Source organism: Cyprinus carpio, chromosome A13 (genome assembly GCF_018340385.1).
Source record: "Cyprinus carpio isolate SPL01 chromosome A13, ASM1834038v1, whole genome shotgun sequence".
Taxonomy (NCBI): Eukaryota; Metazoa; Chordata; class Actinopteri; order Cypriniformes; family Cyprinidae; genus Cyprinus; species Cyprinus carpio.
This window is the reverse complement of record NC_056584.1, coordinates 10,485,363-10,505,612: the sequence shown is the minus strand read 5'-3', so window position 1 is coordinate 10,505,612 and position 20,250 is coordinate 10,485,363. Positions and strand designations below refer to the sequence as shown.

Below are 20,250 nucleotides of genomic sequence, written 5' to 3'. Positions count from 1 at the left end.
TGTTTTAATTAAAAAAGGCTTAAATATACTAATATATTTTCACATTTTAATAATCATTAAGATATTTTTCAGCATTGCACAATGTTATACATTTCCTACAATAAATAAATAGTGTATTTATCATTTTTAGATAACCCCATATTTATTTACAACGGATCGTATCACAGTCATTAACTGAAAAAAAATTATCTTACTTATTACTTAGATAAATTGTTTTTTATTCAATTTGGTAAAAGTCTTAATTTCTATATCGCTTGTCAGCGTTTTCTTTGCCCTCCTTGACAGTTTATCAACCTGACACAAATAACGTGAATTTTATTGGCTGCACTCCATGTCACTCACGGCAAGCGTCTATGACCTCGCCCTCTGATTGGCTCTGTCGTGCACAACAGGTCCGTGATTGGTTAAACTTAGCACATGACCACAACAGGAAGCACAACCATGTAAATACTCCGGAAAAGAACTAGTTTGAGATCTGGGTGCTGCCGCCTGAGAGGAGTATGCGAGAACAGCTCTATGGCTCATGGCAACGTGAAATGTAATTCCACACTCTACAAGGCGAGGTGGGTCCGCTGCGTGCTCCCAAACAGGTCGTATGTGTGATCACGGGCCGCGGCCTGCGATACAGCCGAGACTGTCTGGATTTGATTTTAGATCACCTGCTGAGCCCAAGCGCTCCTGTCATCCACACAGCCATCTGTTCGTTGCATTAAATATGATCATATTTCCAAGTACTTGTGTTCAGAGATAAATGGTCTTGCAGTTTACAATCATCAGAATGTTGTGCTTGACATGCCAAGAGCGAATGCGTAATTAATACTTTCTATCATCATCATCGTCATCATCATCATCATCGTCATCATCGTGTCGCTTGTTTTGTAAGGTGTTAACCCTGCATATTTGTTCATTTAATCTGGGTGAACTGTACTCATTTAAGTTTCATTATTCTACAGTCTATTATTCAGAATCGCTTTGGTGCCTGTAGGGCACAGACGTACAATGGTCCAGTTGTCACACACAGAAATAATAAGCTCCATTATTGTGTAACATGCCTCACCTTTTGCCGAAGCCGTTTATTGGACAGAATGCATTGTGTAAGATGTGTTTTTTTATTTAGAATAATTTTTTGGGGGGTAGAATCAAAGCACAGTTTCGCATTGACGTATGTTTGTTAGAGTAGCACTAGCTGTGTATGTCACAGTGAGCTGCTGTGAACCTGTCGTGTTCATGCACTGCATAACCGAGTAATTAAACTCAGCGCACACTGGATCTCTGTTTCAGTGTCATATTTGGCGCTCATATTAATAGTTAATTTTCTGCCAGTTATTTTAAATCGTTGACTTGGTATATGATACCCAGGATCTTTTGTGTGATTAAATGCAGGGGTACAAATCTTTGCTCAGGCACATTTGTATGACGTGTTGAGCATTATTATTTTTTGTATTTACTATTTAAATGTATTTACTTATTATTAGGTGTTTTCTGTCATGGTCCTAATCCATTTATTTTGCTGTGATGACCAGCAGACTATAAATTATACCGCTTATTATGTAGTTAATAAATTAAGTACATGGACATTAATATTGATTTTATTATCCTGTACAGACAAACGCGCATAGCTAAGTAGGAAACATGCTGTGACTGACCATGCGATAACTAGTCCAAATGCAGTACTTGATGTATTTGAATGCTTTGTTTTTTTTCACATTATTAGTTCGGAGCAGAACATGCCACAACTGATCTGAGGAATTCTGCTGAACATTGCTGCACTATTTGTCAGTGTCTCTATCAGGCATTCACATCGAACTAAAAGAACGCAAACCTGAGCTAATGCTGTTTGGCTTAAACATCAGGATCCATTTTTTTTTTTATCAGTTGTCTTTAACTGGTATGTTCTTACATTAAAAATTAATCATTATGTACAATGTACTTATGCAATTCAGTGCAAATTGTTTTGTTAATTCTGTCTTGATGGAAGGAGGAGGAATTAAGTTAAACTACAGTAAACTGATTAAACAGCAAATCTACAGCTTATAGCAAAGCACAGTGGCTCACACACTATAAAAATAGCTAAAACCATAAATAAGGCAAACAGATTTTCCATTTAATGTTGATTCATTTATGGTGGTAGTTGCGTCAGTTGTTGCTCAAGTACTTGCACAGTTTTTCCTGAAGAGTTGAGGAAAGGGAAGCGTCTGTTTCTGTTTTAGATTTATACTCTGAACACTGGAAAGACTGCTCCTCTTGTTCGACAGCAGACTTCTTCTAGCTTTAAATCACTCTCAGTCTTTACCAGGGGGACTAGAGTCAACCTCAACACTAATTCAAACAGATTCTTCTCCTCTTGTGTAAGCCAGAAGAGTAGGCTTGAGATGAAGGATGTGTCTCGACTCAAAGAAGCGTCTCGTATCATTGATATTCAGCTGACCCGGTAATGTTCAGTTGTAGATTATATGCTGTTTTTTTAATCATACAATCACTGATAAATCACTATAGAGTCTCTCTCTCTTTCTCTTTTTGTCACTTGATGGGTTGACATCATTACGTTTGGTTGTGTCTCATTGTATCTTTTCATCTTAAAAGGTGATGTGTCATACTGAGAGCTGTCTGGACAAACCTGTCATGCTAGAATAAAAAAGCATTATTGAAAGCAGTATATTCTTTACAAATGACGCAGCCTCTGGTTTCACGGTCACACAGATGTTTTCATGCCAAGTCGTGTTGCATGCAAATAATAGGGTACAAGAATCATACGCTGAGCAATGTGCCTGTGAATGTTTCCTTAATTGCCTGGATGAGCTGTTTTAGATTGATGCATTTGACAGACTTTTCTGCAGTATTTAGTGGTTTTGGACTTTGTAGAAGGAAATTTTATATGGTAAATTATCTAAATAGTGTAACACAGTAGTCTGTGGGTATCTGCTGAAGAAAGCGTGTGGATAAGTGTTTACAGCTGAATGGATACAGCTTTTGTATTTTAAGTTGTTCTGTTTACAGATGTTTTAAGGTGGATTACAAGCCAATTAGCTGCTTTTTTTTTAAAATTGACTGGTGATAATTAATCAAGGAGTATTTGCAAACAGTTTCACTTTTGTTTTGGCTCTCTCTATTGTAATAGTTTCTTTCTTATGAATTTCAAATATGTGTCCATCCCATTTTCCTTACAGCTTTATTTGTGTTGTCCAGCCAAAAGGAATGGTTCACCCAAAAATGTAAAATTGCAGAAAATTTACTCACCCTCAGGTCATCCAAAATGTAGTGGAGTTTGTTTCTTCATCGGGACAGAGAAATTTAGCATTACATCCCTTACTCACCAATGAATCATCAGCAGTGAATGGATGCCGTCAGAATCAGAGTCCAAACAGCTGATTAAAACATCACAATAATCCACACGACTCCAGTCCGTCAATTAATGTCTTGTGAAGCAAAAAAAGCTGTGTTTGTAATAAACTAATTCATTATTAAAGGGCCCCTATTATAGATTTTGGAAAATTACCTTTCATGTAGTGTGTAATGTAGCTGTATATGAATGTGAACAGTCTGCAAAGTTGTTAAGCTGAAAGTGCATTATAAATATAGTTATTGTGTCTTAAAAGAAGACTGCTTCTCCAATCTCTGCGAGTTCAATGCGGGATTCATAAACCGGTTGTCTTTGAATGATGGCTCAGTGCCCAGTTTGTTTGGACCAGCTTGCTCCTCCGAATCACAACCTGTTAGTATGATTAATAATTGTTGCTTTAATGTTCTGTTGAGCATGCAAAAAATCTGTTGTGTTGTGTATACACTCAGTGCAGCTGTAGGTCTCTGGCTAACTCATGTTATAATTCTACTAAGCAGCTGTGTGCCTGCTATTGTCTAGAAATGTGTTGATTAATGTAGAATGTCTGTCGTTTTTATTACTTGGAGTCATGATAAAGGAATGGAGCAATATGTTGGTTTAGAAACAGCAGTGATTTATCAGTACTCCATGTCTGTGTTCTACTAACACATACCATTATTGTTTGATTCTTTACTACCAAGTTGTGGGTCCTGTTTGCTAACATAAGTGTAAAACAACCTTTCCCCCCTGATTCTTTATTTTTAGAACAGAGTGAAACACTATCATTATTATCGATGCCATCTTCTCTGTCTGTACACTGTGTGTGCTCTCTCCAATTATTGATAAGCCGTAATCCAGTAATGGTGATGGGCGTTCTGTTTTCGACACGCGCTGTACGCAGTAGACCAATCACAAAAGACCAGGTCATCGGACCAATCAGAGCAGAGTAGCCTCACGCAAAGGAGGGGTTTATAATCTTCACAAGAAATCGTTTGAGAGTCATTGAGAAATAAAGTAGCCTAAATTTAAATGCATATTAGACCTTGCATGCATGTAAACCTGTTGTTTGGGACTCCAAAAACCAAATTATGAAGCTTTCAAATAGCATAATAGGGCACTTTATTTCAACATTAAACTGTCACTTATAGCCAAAATAATAGTCCATAATCCAATTCCTAGTGAAAAAGTCTCCTGTTGTCCTCTCACATCAGAATCCACAAAAATATTTATAACTGTTTTGCACTCTTTTTGCTTGTAAACAGTGCTTGATCTGTGCATATTTCTCTCATGATACAGATGAGATTAATTTTTTTTTTAACTTGAGAAAGGCTACTATAAATAGCAACAGTTTGAAATAAAAACGCCTTGATGATGGATTTGTTTATTACAAACACACAGTTTGTGGATTACTTGTGAATTATTTGTGGATTATTATGATGTTTTTATCAGCTGTTTAAACTCTCATTCTGACGGCACCCATTCACTACAGAGGATCCACTGGTGAGCAAGTTATGTTAATGCTACATTTATTTAAATCTGATCTGATGAAAAAACACACCCACAAACTCCACAAGAGCTAAAATTCAGATAAGATATTGTCTTCTTTGACCACCACATGTGTCAGCACAAAAACTGCAACTTCCTCTTTAGTAAAAGTGCTCCCCAGGCTCAAACAGACTCACATGACTGAAAATGCACTCAGATGACATAACCAACAGTTAACTAAAACCTGAAATGTGCAATACACAACATTGGAGTCCTATTTATGTTAATGTTGTCCAAAATGGTGGATCACTTGTGTTTAGCCTAAGAACCTGCCTTTTTGCACACTGTGATTGTGAATAGTCTGTTGATTGCACATTGGCAGTGTTCTTCATAAGTCAGAGGTTGATGCAAACCCTGTGTAATTTGATAGTGATGTCTATTCTACTTGTCTGCAGTGGGGTGTAACCATGGACAAAGCCAACAACAGTTTCCCCAGTTTTAACGAATTAGATGACTACCTCACCAGTCGCAACTCCAACTTTGTGTGGCTCCTCGTGGGTAAGTGGGCATCTGATGTGATTTAGAAATTGTTTTCATTCTGCAGATCATAATTAGAAAAATGTCTAAACTAGAGGTGCCTAGTGCATTGCATTGAGTTTCCGTTTTTGACTACTTTATTTTCACCATCTGTCTGAAATAAAAGGAATTTATTTATTAATGTCATTTATGATTTTTCTTTGATCTGTATGTAAGCTACTTTTTTTAGTGTATGACGCGCTAGAACAGACCTCACTTTTTCATTAACAATGTAACAAAAGATTTCTGCGTCAAATAAATGCTGTTTCCACAAAAATATTTAAGAAAGACTTTTTAAAGAAACCTTAAAAAATCTTACCAACCCCAAGATTTTAAATGGTAGTGTAGATCTCATGCAGGTGACTGGTTTAGCTTGTGTTATTTGCTCAATAAGGCTTATACTCAGTTATTAAGGATGGTGGTTTAAGCGTATGTTGTGTTTGGATTTATGTTTTCCACAGCCACTATTATGTCATGTGGATGGATCATATACCTGACATACTACAATTCCCGTAATATTGGACTCATCCTCACCCTCATCATTAATCGTCTCTATAAAAATGGATACATACACATCGGTGAGTTAGCCTCAATCTTTTTGTTTATTTTTTCATGATCAATTTTTCTGTTTCATACATTTATTTATTTATTTTACAGGTTCATTCTCATTCTCTGTGCTGTCTGGCAAGGTCATGTTCCGAGATGTCTATTTCATCAATGAAGACATGTCGATCAGGTAAACAGTATATGCCAAGTATAATTATACACAGTATAATTCAAACTCTGTTGTTTATGGGTTATATCCCATCTTTATTTACTGTATTGGTAACTTCTTTCAGAATTCAAGATGGGTTACTTATATTTCGTTGGTGGAAGATGTACAACCCCAAACAGAAACAACATGGTCAGTGTAAAAGCATAACAAACAACCCACAGAAATTGTGCCAGATTTATGTTGTTGCTTTTGTTTAAGGGATATTGTTTAAATATAACATCAGTCCCGCAAATTTTGTACATGTTTTTTTTAATTGCTGTTCCTTGATTGGGTTGATCGGTCATCGAAGTCATTTATTTTCAATGACAGTTCTCCTTGAATTGTGGGTGAAATGCATGTGTAATGATACATTGTTGATTCTGCTGTTTCCAGATCCAAAGGCTGAGACAAGGCTCTATGTCACGGTTAACGGCTTTGAGTTCCATGTGTATAATCGCACGGATCTGTATGCTCGGCTTCAGGAAATATTTGGCCTAGAGCCCACCCTTATCCCAACCCCCCTGGATGAGGAGAAAGGGCGAGAGCAGAGGGATAAATCCCTGGAGAGGTAAACACTGTGCTTATACAAGAAAAAAACCCCAGCTAAGATTCTGGTACATAAGATTAAAGGGGTCATATGACGTTGCTAAAAAAGAACATTATTTTGTGTATTTGGTGTAATGAAATGTGTTTATGAGGTTTAAGGTTCAAAAAACAAATTTTTTTCCACATACTGTGCATTATAGTTGCTCCTCTATGCCCTGCCTTTCCGAAACACGTCGATTTTTACAAAGCTCATCTGTCTGAAAAGCGAGGTGTGCTCTGATTGTTCAGCTATCCAGTGCGCTGTGATTGGACGAATACCTCAAGCGTGTGACGGAAATGTTACGCCCCTTAACATACTCTGATGCTGTGTCCCTGCGCGACGAGACAAACCCAAATAAAACCCATTTCAAACGAGGCATTTGTTGCATTCTGTGGGGTCATAATTACAGATTATAATGACTAATACTGTCTCTTTAAGTGTTGTGTTGTTTATTGCGCTGCGTAAACATAAATCCATGTCTGCATTTGTGATCGGAGAAACAACAAACAACAAGCGCCACTCTACACTGCTCAAAACTCTTTAAATATGAAAACGTACTTACAGGCTGTGAGTCAGAATAGGCCTTATAGGCTACTCTCCCAGGATCAGGAAACAGTCCTCTGTAAAATGCGCTGCACACACATGAATATTTGGGTTGAACTGTTCTGGAACAGTGTTGTAAATACAACTTAACCACTCATTTCTAGCTGTGTCCTCTTTTGGAAGGCCAAACAAAGTATTTCACAGTAATCAAAGGTTACACCTTCTTTCACATAGACGTGGGGGCGTGTTTATACAATGCGTTTTAGGAGGGCGTGGACGAGTCTTAAGAATATCTCTTTAGGTTTGAGACTTTAGTCTTTGCAACTTTACAGATCTTCTTCATGCACCAAGAGCTTGTAATACTTGAAATCGCATCATATGACCCCTTTAAAAATATGCAGATATTACTTTACCTTTAATGTAGCAAGTGTTACTTAGCAATAAAATGGGTTTGTTTAATTTTACAAGATCATAATTTTATATCTAGTCTCATGTTGCTTGAGCATTTCCGCATGCAGGCAGTGTCTGTGAGGGCTACAAATCCATTGATTTATTTTCTAGATTCTAAATCGAATCTAAATAATGGCTTGGAGGCATTTGCATAGTAAAGATGCAGTACATCATAACTGAAGGTGCTCATGAATGAAGATGTTTTTGTTGTTTTTGAAGTGTTCACATAAAAGCTGAGACTCAGGACCCGTCAACTTCCTGGAGGTCTCTTATCCCCGTCTTCAAAGTCAACATCAGTACAGTGAGTACTGCAGTCAGTGTTTCTCTTATTCACCTGTTCCCTGTCTGACATCAGCACGCTCCTACCTGCGTCATTCATACTGCATACTGTAACAAAGAACTCAAATAAATCTACTTAATATTCACCTTCCCGTGCCTCAACTTATCTAACTCTCACTGGTCTTGTCCTTAGGGTCGCGTTGCATTCGGTAATCACCATCTTCCCCAGACCCTGTGTATGAATTTTGACGATGCCTTCCTGACATATGCCACCAAACCACCTAGCAGCCATTTGGATCAGTTCATGCACATCGTGAAGGGTTCTCTGGAGAATGTCCGCGTCATGCTGGTGCCCAGTCCACGATACCTGGGCCTTCAGAATGATGAGTGAGTCTAGAAATCGCTAGTCTATCAGAGTAAATTAGATTCAATTTCTTTGTCATTGTGCAAGTACAGTACATGAAATAGCAATAATCTAACCTGATGTGCAAATAGGCATACTATATATTATTTAGAGATTGCATGAAATCACCTGGTGAGCACAATCTCTTGTGTTGGCATATTAACTGTTGAAACAAAGTCCTTAATTTGTTCTTTGTAAATAGCTTTAGTTTACATTATCATTCAAAATTTGCAATTGATAAGACTTTTTTTTTAAGTTTTGAAAAAGTATTTTATGCTCACCAAGGTTGCATTTATTTGATCAAAATTTTTAATTGTTCTTTGATTAATAGAAATGTAAAAAGACCAGTATTTACTAGGACATTTTATTATTAGCATTTTATTTATTATTAAGGCATCTTAAAATGCGAATGTGCTTATAAGTGCAAAATGTGTCATTAATATCTCTGGTGATTTTCTGTTCTTAGACTTTACGTTTTAAATGCATATATCTGCAAAAAAATTAGTCTGTCTACTTTTGAAGGGAAACTGCCATTTGGATAACACACATGGCTACTGAGATTATTTAATTGGGTGCAGATTGTATGAACTATAGATGGCCTGTTCAGTGCAAATGGGATGTAGTATAAATAGAGAAGGTGCTGTGTTCAAGTGATAATGAGGTGTATGTGGCCATTGACCATTACAGTGCACATGGTGTGGTGTATAAATAGAATGGCAATATGACTGGATTGATGCAGGGTATAATAAATGGCAAATTACCACTGCAGTTCAAGTGACATGGTTTACAAATAGAGATAAGTTAAGAAGAGAAAATATTTACCCACAGGAAATATCAGCAAGAAATTTGTGCAGGTTTTATACACACAAAACAATATGGTCAGATATTAAAGTGACCTTTGCAGTGCATATCTCATGGTTAAAATAGAGCACTGAGTGACATGGTGTTAAATAATGCAGAGTTAAAAATAGTTAAAATGGCACAAATCTGCAAACTGGCAGAAATATAGTACAGATTGTTCAGCTACAGTTTAAATTGAATCAGCCATAGTGAGAGTACCATAGTCTTTTGCTGCATTATGAGGCAATGAATTTGCTCTACTGTGTGTATGTATTGTTATTTAAATATAATTATCAAAGGTTATTAATGTTAAGGTTTATTTAATTAATCAGAACTGTTCATTTGTTCCATTAGTTACAACAGTTATACGCACTGATCCGTGTAATTTAATTTAGATTGAAAATCTGAAAGTAAGCATGGGTTCCTTTTCATTGATGCAATGAATTGGTATGCTAGAAAATGAGTCTTGATTGTCAGCTGATTTATAGTTAATGATTAGTGATCTGTAGCGGTTGTTTAAAGAGTGATTTCCTGTCTCTAGACCGCCCAGGCTCATGGGAGAAGGCTTTGTGGTCATGCAGTCGAATGATGTCGACATCTACTACTACCAGGATGAACCAGGTAATCATTGTGATTGGTTAATCTTTTTGTCTTTTATTAATTTGTGAATAAGTCTGATCTGGGTAGGGTTGCACCAGCCATTCATGAGTTCTTACTTAAATTAGAGCATTAAGTTATTGAAATTATTGATTTCATTTGACATGCGCAATACGGACTGAAGCACACAGGCGCACTGTAGATGCGGTGTTGAAGATGCGCTAAAAAAGAAACAAAGTATGTTTATTCAGGTATTGTTCTCTCTCTTAATGTGTACGTGAGTGTAAATGTCAGCAGCATCATATATGTCTAAAGGATTGAAGGTTGTCGGGTAAAAGAAGAGCATATTGATGCAGTTCACTCAGTCTTGCTACTTTATTCCAACCGTTACTCCTGACCGGACGCTTCCATAAATATTTAGTTTATACGCAGAGTTACAATTCAACTAAGTGTAATGGTGCAACAAAAAAATATTTAGTAGTGCGTAACTTGGTACCCATTTACGTCAAAACTAGGCTAAGTAGTAACTTGCATACAGCTGATGCAACCGGTTTTTAGTATAGAAGTGATAAGAGTGTTTTACAAATGTTTCCCGTGTGTTTTTAGGTTTGGTCCCAGATGAACAGGAGAATGGAGATACAGAAGCCTGCTCTGAAGATGCCAAGCTGCAGGACTTGCCTCCATGCTGGGGTTTGGACATCGTGTGTGGCAAAGGAACAGACTTTAACTATGGCCCATGGGCCGACAGACAGAGGTACCCGCACACAGTCACGCTCTAATGGTTGTAGTTGGGCTTGTGGTTTTTATTGTTCAGGTTGTGGAAGGCTTATTAAAGCTGCTACATTTATGTGAGATTCTATTTTTCTGGTCAGTATTTCTGCTTGATTATTATTACTAATGTTATAGGCAGCAGCAGGACTTTTCTGTCTCACCTGTTTACTTTTAGTAATTTACTATTGGCACACTACTGTCAGGGCTTCAGACTGCGCCTAAAACAGTCGCATTTGCGACCAAAAATATTACGTTTTTGCTGAGATCGCCAGTGGCAACTATATAAATTTACATCTTATGATTTAAAAATTTGCATGTAATGCCTTTTTTACTGATTGCGTTGCGATCACATCTTTTGTTATATTGACGTAATAAACTGAGACGACGCGCATCAAAGTTTTAGAGGAAAAACAGTCCTCATCTCTGCCAAACCCCAGTGTTGACAGCACATCTGCTAATGAAAAAGCAGCTCCAGTTCTGACAGCGTGAGTGAGATTAAAAATGATGGAGACGTGCGAAGTAAAAGTGCAGAAAAGCAGTGTCTGTTTAATGCACTACTTGAACAAACTACAACAGGTAAAGCTGTCAGCTGTGTGGATATTAGCAATATCGTTTCTCATTTATAATCGATATTAATATGGCTTCTTGTTATCAAGCTCTTTAGTCTACATGCTGTGTTCTGTTAATGCTGTGTTCTGTTAATGCGTGAACTTCATATTATTTGTAGTGCTCTTGCCGTCCAGTGAACACAATAAGCAATGTGCTCTATTACCTTTTAATAAACAAAATATCAGTTTTAAAATTCTGCCAAATTCATAATGAAATTCAAACAATAAATACCGTTTTGGCACTCTTTAATGAGTTATCGCTTTAGAGCCTCAGGTCAAGGGCACGCGAACCCATCATATCTTTCTCTTTACTACTATAGTATGAAATAAACATGAATAGACATCAGAAGGTATTTTATAAGAAAGCTTACAGTACAGCTTACTGAAATGTCTCATGTAATCGCTCATTCAGTGTTTCAAACTGCGGAAAACGTGTAAAGCTTGTAAACAATGCCACGTAGCAATACATGTACCTCAGAATAACCATTCGGCATCCATAAACTCATTAGTCAGCTAGGGGAAAAAAATTAAAAGCATTTTGCTAAATATATCGCTGTATTGCATATTCATATTTTTACTTAACCTGTTGTCTGCATGAAAAGAAAAAAGGCAAGGAGCTAAAAATAAAATTCAACACCTATATAATTGTATTTTGCTAATGAAGAACAACAGACTGGATGTGTGCAAGACATATTACAACATTTATAGGATGCATTGAGGAGGACCCCAAACTACACTACACTACACAAACTACATGGCCAAGTCATGCTGACATAATTATGGTCAATAAATTTGGCACAGATTCTGTGTAATAAACCAATTCTTTGTGATTGTATATAGTTCTCAAGTTGGAAAAGCCACTTTAAGTGATCCATAGTTCCCAGGATATCTACAAGATAGATTAAAATGCTAATAAAGAAAAGAAAAGATGAGAAATAAACACATGACAGTATGACTGAAATCTTGAAGTGTTAAAAAAAATACATAGATACAACACTTTAATTCTGTGGCATTTTAAAAAATAATTTGGTGCCTAATTTTGTTTCTTATAGGAGCCAATAGGTCCTTAATTTTTTTTCTTTTTGTCTGGAACCCTGACTTTTTAAAGGTTTGGGTCAATAAGATTTAAAGGAAAAACAAAAAGTTTTTGAATCTCTTATGCTCACCAAGGCTGCATTTAAAAAAAAAAAAAAAAAAAAAAAAAAAAAATTATATGGTAAACTTTTTTTTAGCATTTAAAATAACTGTTTCCAGTTTTTGTATATTTACAATATATTTTATTCCTGGGATGGCAAAACTGAATTTTCTGAAGTTATTACTCCAGTCTTTAGTGTCACGTGATCCTTCAGAAATCATTCTGCTGATTTGCTGCTCAAGAAACATTTCTTATCATTATCAATGTTGAAAACAGTTGTGCTACTTAATTTTTGTGCAGACCGTGATGCATTTTTTTGTATACTTTAATTAATAGAAAGTTCAAAAGAACAGCTTTATTTAGAATATAAATCTTTTGTAACATTATAAATGTCTTGACTGTTTTTCTTAAACAGTTTAATGTATTATTGCAGAATAAAAGTATTAATTTCTTTCAAAAACAAAGAAAATCTTACTGACCCCAATACTTTTATCATCCATTCATTACATTACTACAGAGACAGCCTGTGGAAGTTCTTCCTGCCTGCAGACTGTCAGCCAATGAAAGTGAGCGATGTCGCCACACCAGGCAAACCCCGACAGATCCTTGCCTTTGAGCTGCGTATGAACATCATAGCTGATGCGACAATAGACCTGCTATTCACTAAGAACAGGGTATTTATGTGCATACACGCCTAATGATTCATTTCTCAGTTGCACACTGCTATGCATAAATGTTTCCTAGGGCAAAGTTTTGCTTGCATTCATAGGAACAATGTGTAGGAACTCTTTTGTCTGTTTACTCGTTAACCCATAATCCATTTGTCTTCACAGGAGACGAATGCGGTCCATGTGAACGTAGGAGCAGGTTCTTACCTCGAGGTCAACATACCCATGACTGTTGGGGAGAATGGTAACTTTCAAGCTTAACAGAAAAATAATGAGTAGTTGAGGGTGTAGTTGAGTATGAAAGTGACATTTGACAGTTTTTGTTGGTTTAATGTAAATTAACTTGAGGCATCATTATTATGAACTGCAATTTTCCCCTCCTGGGATTTATATCTTACTATTTCTAACCCTGTTTTTTTTTTTGTCTCTTTATTTCCGTTCAGGTTATTCTCCCACTGTTAAAGGCCAGTTATTACATGTAGATGCAAGCAGCAGTATGCAGTACAGGACACTGCTAGAGGCTGAGATGCTGGCTGTGAGTGCACCATATGAATTTATTGTTTATAAATGTTATGCAAAACTGCCCTGGATAATCAGGCTGGTTTAGGGTCATGTTTACCAGACCTGATCATGCGTAGCCCTTCAGTACACTGAATAACTTGAATCTTTTAGTGCACAGAATTAATTATCTTTAGAAAATGGGACCATTGAAATATATTGTTGAAGATGGGAAATTTGTTACAAAACATAAATTTAGAGAAGTAATATTTGTAATAATTCATATATTTCATATTGCGAGGCCCTTTTCTACTTTGCTGACATTTGCCCATGCAGCACTTTGGGGAGAGTTGTAGCATCAGCATTAGGGTTGTCACGATTATGAAATTTGGCTGACGATTAATTGTATAAAAATAGTCACGGTTATTGCGATTTAATTGTCTGTTTTTGGGCTTTGGCGATTATGTCGATTACCACTATTAATTGTCTGTTTTTTTATGGCTTTCATTATATAATTGTGATTAATTTAAGGGTTCAGTAAATAATTAAGATGTTAACTTTTAATCTTTTTTGAGTTATTATTTTGCAGTGTAAGATTACATAAGAGTATTCCAAATTCTAAGAATCAGCCAATACCGATCCAACACCAGCGCTATTTTTATTTCTACTCCACTACAGAATATCAATACCGTGTTTGTGGAACTAATAGTCACTCTTTTTTAAACACTTTATTAAACACAATCCACTAAATACTGACTTCCTCATTACAGAGAAAAAACTTCATTTGAATAAAAATATATAAGCTATGAAATTTAACTAGCTGACTGTATAATTTAGCAGCAAAAACAATATCTTGAAAGATAATCTTTGGTGCACATTATACTTAATTTAATATACTTATTACTTTTTAATATACTTATAATTTAAGCATGTTTATTCTGTTAACTATTTGTGTTCTTACAAAATACATTCATGAAGATAAGATTTGCTAATAATAAAGCTTCTAATAATCTTTCTGTGTGCAAAACTTTGATAATGTGAAACACTTCAAATAGAGCGGCACAAAGCTCTTATGCACATTAGGGCTGTGCAATTAATTGCATTCGATTGTCGTGCGCATCTCGTCAGTAAAGACGGTCCCATGATTAGTACTAAATCAGCATCACCTGCTTTCAGATGGAGCGGCTTTCATTACACTGAGCCGTAGTTCACTGACAAATTAGGCGATATCGCGTTCGAAATCGAATGCGATTCATCTGCGATTATGAGGGCGATTTTGCCTAATTGTCAGTGAAATACGGCTCTGTGTAGTGAAAGCCGCTCAATCTGAAAGCAGGTGATGGTGATTTACTACTAATCACAAGACCGGCTTTACTGATGAGATGCGCATGACAATCGAATGCGATTAATTGCACAGCCATAATGCACATCTATGGTGCAGAATGATGTGCTTGAAGCAACATAAGTCAGCTGCACTCCACACTGTACAAATAAAGAGAGGAGAAATGAGAAAGCAATGAACTCCAGCAAGATATCATTTTATACGAATCCCCAGACCTTTATCTACACATCAATATTACAATGAGAATATATAATCTTGGAGAGAGAGTTTTATGAATGCTGAGTGGAGAATGACTGACAGCTGCAGCAGAAGGAAGATCAATTTCTGTAAACTAAAATTTAACAATGTAAATATAATTCTGTCCCTCACACTAAGATACTAAGAATGGCTTCAGATGATATAGGCTTTACAGTGCATGAAAACCAAACTGGTGCTCTTCTGTTTCTTTTGGTGTATGACTCCCCCTTGTGCCATATAAAAAGCACAATAATCGTGGTTAAGATCATATAATCATGATTAGACGGTTATTAAATTATCACGACAGGCCTAGTCAGCATAGAAGTGTATTGGGCTTTATGAAACAAGTGATGCATATAACTTCTGAAATTTTTTAGTGATGATTGTAACAGTATTTATAATGAAAACAATTAAATCTACACATTTTCTTAAATGTCCTTGTAAAGCATGGGACACTTTTTTTTGCATATCCTGACCCCCCACCCCCAATAAAAGCTCCTACAACACCTTCAAATGCTAAAGCTAAAATAACTGAATGAAAAAAGCTAGATAAAGCAACTAGTGAACCAACCTGCATGTTAACAGCTGTCTTTGACCTCCTCAGTTCCATGTCATAGCCAGCTACCCACGTGTGTGGAACATGCCCCAGTCCTGGCAGTGTGAGATTGAGGTTTACAAAGCCATGTACCACTTCATCTATGCACAGAAGAACTTCTTCACAGGTAATGCTTCTCTCTTACCTGTAACTACTGTGTCTGAAGTCCATCCTCCAGCTGACCTCCTCCTGTTGTGATCTGCAGATCTGATCAAGGACTGGGCCAGCGACAGTGAACCGGACATCTACTCATTCGTTCCATATTCATGGACGTTTAAGATACTCTTTCACCAGTTTGAGATGATTTGGGCTACCAATCAGCACAACTGGATCGACTGCTCCACCAAACAGCAGGAGAACGGTAAGAAGGACTTTCATAATGGATGTGACACTGGAAACAACTAATATAGTCTTTGAAAAATGTAAACACTGTAGGAAATCTAACAAATTAATGTATGCACACTGCACACAATTTTGACAGTCTGTCATTTTGATAGTGATTTAGGAAAATGTAAAAGACAAAACTGATGTGATGTTGCATACACATAATATCCTATTTGTTTTCTGTTCAAGCTGTAAAGATCTAAACAGTCTAAACAAAGCCTATTAGTCATTTTAATACTTTGTTGTAGTAGTGCCAAATGAAAGGCATATAGACTGGCACAAAGCTCACTTCTAAACATCAGTTTAAACTGCAGCGTCAGTTTGACTTTTCTTGATTTCTGAAAAACGTATAACCTACTGATACTCTTTATTATTACTCTTTGTCTGTAGTTTATCTTGCTGCCTGTGGGGAAACGCTGAATATTGACTTCACTTTGCCATTTAACGATTTTGTCCCGACCACCTGTAACACACGTTTCTGTTTGAGAGTGAGTGTACACCCTTGCACACATTTACAAGCACTTGTCTGTTGCGCTGAATGATGTGGTCAAGCAGTACAACCTTATATGACAACAAAACATGAGCGGCCACCTAAATCTCCTCTGAATGACTCTGAACTCTCATATAGGCTGAGGACACAGATATGCGCTTGTGTCTGCCTGACTGTCACCCCAGCCGGTACCCACTGCTCACCCTCGCTAAGGATTACCAGCACTGTAAGACCCCTCCAGACAGCAGTATGCCAGCAGAAGGGCAAGGAGCACCTCCCAAAAACAGCAAACCCCGCTGGAGGAACATGACTCATGCAGAGTAAGAGGGCACCATTGATCTATTTCTGTCCCTTTTCTTTTCTGCTTCCTCTCACTTGCGCTGCTCTTTGATACTTCTGTTGTGTTTATGTGTATGTGTGTGTGTGTTTGTTTCCAGGGCTGGTTGGGTGGACTGCTGGAGTGTGCCGAACTTCATGCTGATTATAGACTATACTTGGCATCCCATCTATCCTCAGAAAACTGACCAGCAGCTCAAACAATCAAGTAAGCGTTTAAATAAAACAATAACAATAAACTTAATTATAGATATTGTAAAGATTCTATAGACACACCTACTTCTTTATCGTTAGAACTGCATTCTATCAAATCAAGTGGAAGTAACTAGTTTAAAATTCTTAAACAAATTAAAACTACATTTTGGGGGTCTGTATGTAGCCCAACTTACATCTGGCGTAAGTTCAGTTAAATCTGAAGGCATAATATTTAAAGTTCTATAATTGTTAATAAATAATACATGAAAATAATCAGATAATTTGCGGTTTAGACCTGGCTTTCAGTTATACTGTAATGTTGAATGACATTCTTTACTCATTTTATCCCAAGAAATTTTAAATACAATCCATGTAACAGAGGCACTGGTCTTCATTCATAAAACAAATATTTAAAATATCAAATATATGAAATAATATTTTTGTGTTGTTCTACATTCATTTGGAGATTCATTGTGAAAAATACATTTGAATAATCACGGTTAATTACAGAAACCCCTGCAATTAATTAGTTACGTTTTTTTTAGTGGTCCACAGCACTAAAAAACATTTAATTAAAATATTAATTTTGCAAAAAAAACTATTTGTAGACACCATTTATATTTGTCCATAAAAATAATTTCAAGCATTCAAGCAAAATAGTGTGCCAAGATTTTAGGAGTCTCTTGCATAAGTCTACTTATAATATCTGTTGCTGTTTTTACTTGATAAGTTCATTTAATAACCAGACCTGTTTACACTTCACTTTACATTACGTGCAGTGTCAGAAATAGAGGAGTCCATGCTGTCAGCGCTGCGACCGCCAGAACACGCTCCACCTGTGCCTCCTCCACCTCGAATCTCCTCTGACCCCAGCTTGCTGCCCCCTGACCGTTTACATGTGGAGATGGAGTTGAGCCCAGACTCCCACATCACCCTTTATGGCCCCCTCCTCAGAGCGCTGGTGTCCATCAAGGTACACATGTATATGCATGTATGCTCGCATATGGGTCCAGGATTCTTAATCTGAGCAGTTGTTGTTATTTTCTTCGTGAAACACAAAATGAGAATTTTTGAAGCAATGATACACATCCTTATAATGATGGATAAAAATGAGGGTGACTAAACACTTTTTTGGCTGCAGTATCCCTTTAAAACAATTGTTGTTGTGTTTATCTGTACAGGAGAACTACTTTGGAGAGGATGACATGTACACAGACTTTGAGGAGTCTCTATCCAGCCCTGTGCTGAGCTCCTGCTCTTCCTCATCTGGTTGGACCGGGGTGGGCCTGGAGGAGAACCGCTCTAAAGACACACCCAATCCTCTCTCCCTACGGCCCTGGGATATCACTGTACTCATCAATCTGCACAAAGTCCATGGACGACTTCCAACGGTCAGCACCGCTTCAGTGATTTCATTCATAGAAGCCAGTGTCTTAGACATCAGGGATGACATCATTGTTCAGTTAGCATATTTGTAATCATGGTTGTGAGCCTCTACTCTTCTGATGCCTTGCAGGCACTGATATTTTCCTTCAGGAGTCACAAGTGTGGTTGTAAATCTTGTTTGTTCTCTCTCTACAGCACTGTAGCAGTGATGGCCCGGAGGGTCCTGCAGGCTTCCTGGAGCGCCTGTGTTTTGAGATGAAAAAGGGGTATAAGGAGACCATGCTACAGCTCGTTCTCTCGCCTCTACATGTGTTTGTCAGTGACAACTATCAGGTGGGAGTGGGAGGAGGTGACCTCGTTCATATTCTCTCAGGTGCTTGTATTTAAAGTTGTCATGATGTTTCTGTTTTGTGTAATTTATTCCTGTGTGTGTGTGTAGCGGCCTGCTGTTGATGCTTTGTTGCGAGATGGGCATCTGAGCCTCTCGGGGTTGCAGATGAGAGCCCACGCTATGTTCTCAGCGGAGGGCTTACCGGCGGGCAGTGACACACTGGAATATGCTTGGCTCATCGACGTTCAAGCTGGAGCTCTTACAGGGAGAGTCAGTGTGCCACAGGTGACTCATTCATTTTGACACCACAAAAGGGATGCATGATTTTGTGAAGGAATTTTTCTAGAAATGTCTGTGGCATGATGACCTCACACAAACATTTTGACAAATCCCTCGTTGTGTTTGAACGAAAATGTTCTCAGTAATTACACTTTTAATAGAAGCGTAGCAGGCATGTGGACTGGAGAGTTTAAAAGAATGTGAAGGTTGGATTTTTGTTAAAGCACTTTCGTGAAATCTACAGAATTTTTTTTGTTTTTTTTTTCACAATTCCTTACTATGAGATTTATACAGTGGATATAGAAAAGAATCACCCCTCTTTAAAATATTCACATTTTTTATTATCAGTCATATTGTCCACACTGAAGTCAATTAAAAATTGGTTGCTGTGTTCGCAAGAAAAGCATAATAAAGTATGTGAAAAAAAAAAATCACATTTTGTTGCTTTGTAGACTGAAATGAAGAGGGACACAGTTTTCGTTTTATCTTGCTGTATTTACTCAGTGCAACTTATAACATCCAAGTGAAAGATATAACACCAACATGCGTAGCATGCAGCAGATGTGATCTGGTAGTGTTTGTGTTTCAGTGTGCATCTCTTCTGGAGTGGGGCGAGAGCTTTGTGTTTCATGTGGTGTCCCGAGAGTTCCAGCTCGAGCAGCCAAAACCATCTGTCACCTGCCAACAGGGAGTTGATCGTAGAGTCTGTGATGCCAAGGTATTACAGAAACACGCACATCTGCACTGTCATACTCACATCATTTTCAAAATGACTACACAACTGAGTGTGTGTCTGTACATGTAGTATGCAGCCCTGCCTGGTCCCTGTCGCACATCAGAGGATCTGAAGTACACCATGACTCGACTAACAGTTGATGGAGCCCAGGTTTTCATTGCTGAACACGGCTGTGCAGCCAATATTAAGGTACGATTAGTGATTGATCAGATGACAATACAGCTATTAATTTATTGAGATAACAGATATTTAGATAATGGAACATGCAACATTGAAGACTGGAGTAATGGCTGCTGAAAATTCAGCTTTGCATCACAGGAATAAGTTACATTTGAAAATATATTCAAATAGAAATATACAATTTTTACTGTATTTTTGATCAAATAAATGCACTTCTTTCAAAAGCATTAAATAATGTTAATTATTC

General features: G+C 37.2%; 1 protein-coding gene across 1 annotated transcript in view; it reads left to right on the top strand.

Moving 5' to 3' along the window:
• Positions 1 to 414: 414 nt before the first annotated feature.
• The window catches only part of LOC109068357 (transmembrane protein KIAA1109 homolog), a 54,101-nt gene continuing 34,265 nt past the window's right edge, over positions 415 to 20,250 (top strand). The window contains exons 1-24 of the mRNA XM_042768738.1: positions 415 to 563; positions 5,260 to 5,362; positions 5,842 to 5,958; positions 6,038 to 6,116; positions 6,220 to 6,284; positions 6,528 to 6,702; positions 7,933 to 8,014; positions 8,186 to 8,379; positions 9,777 to 9,856; positions 10,439 to 10,586; positions 12,864 to 13,020; positions 13,180 to 13,258; positions 13,458 to 13,549; positions 15,696 to 15,813; positions 15,892 to 16,047; positions 16,461 to 16,558; positions 16,699 to 16,880; positions 16,998 to 17,104; positions 17,871 to 18,064; positions 18,273 to 18,482; positions 18,673 to 18,810; positions 18,917 to 19,093; positions 19,677 to 19,805; positions 19,893 to 20,012. Coding sequence (XP_042624672.1) covers positions 5,272 to 5,362; positions 5,842 to 5,958; positions 6,038 to 6,116; positions 6,220 to 6,284; positions 6,528 to 6,702; positions 7,933 to 8,014; positions 8,186 to 8,379; positions 9,777 to 9,856; positions 10,439 to 10,586; positions 12,864 to 13,020; positions 13,180 to 13,258; positions 13,458 to 13,549; positions 15,696 to 15,813; positions 15,892 to 16,047; positions 16,461 to 16,558; positions 16,699 to 16,880; positions 16,998 to 17,104; positions 17,871 to 18,064; positions 18,273 to 18,482; positions 18,673 to 18,810; positions 18,917 to 19,093; positions 19,677 to 19,805; positions 19,893 to 20,012 — 2,988 coding nt within the window. The 5' untranslated portion in view covers positions 415 to 563; positions 5,260 to 5,271. The remainder of the gene's footprint in view (positions 564 to 5,259; positions 5,363 to 5,841; positions 5,959 to 6,037; positions 6,117 to 6,219; positions 6,285 to 6,527; positions 6,703 to 7,932; positions 8,015 to 8,185; positions 8,380 to 9,776; positions 9,857 to 10,438; positions 10,587 to 12,863; positions 13,021 to 13,179; positions 13,259 to 13,457; positions 13,550 to 15,695; positions 15,814 to 15,891; positions 16,048 to 16,460; positions 16,559 to 16,698; positions 16,881 to 16,997; positions 17,105 to 17,870; positions 18,065 to 18,272; positions 18,483 to 18,672; positions 18,811 to 18,916; positions 19,094 to 19,676; positions 19,806 to 19,892; positions 20,013 to 20,250) is intronic.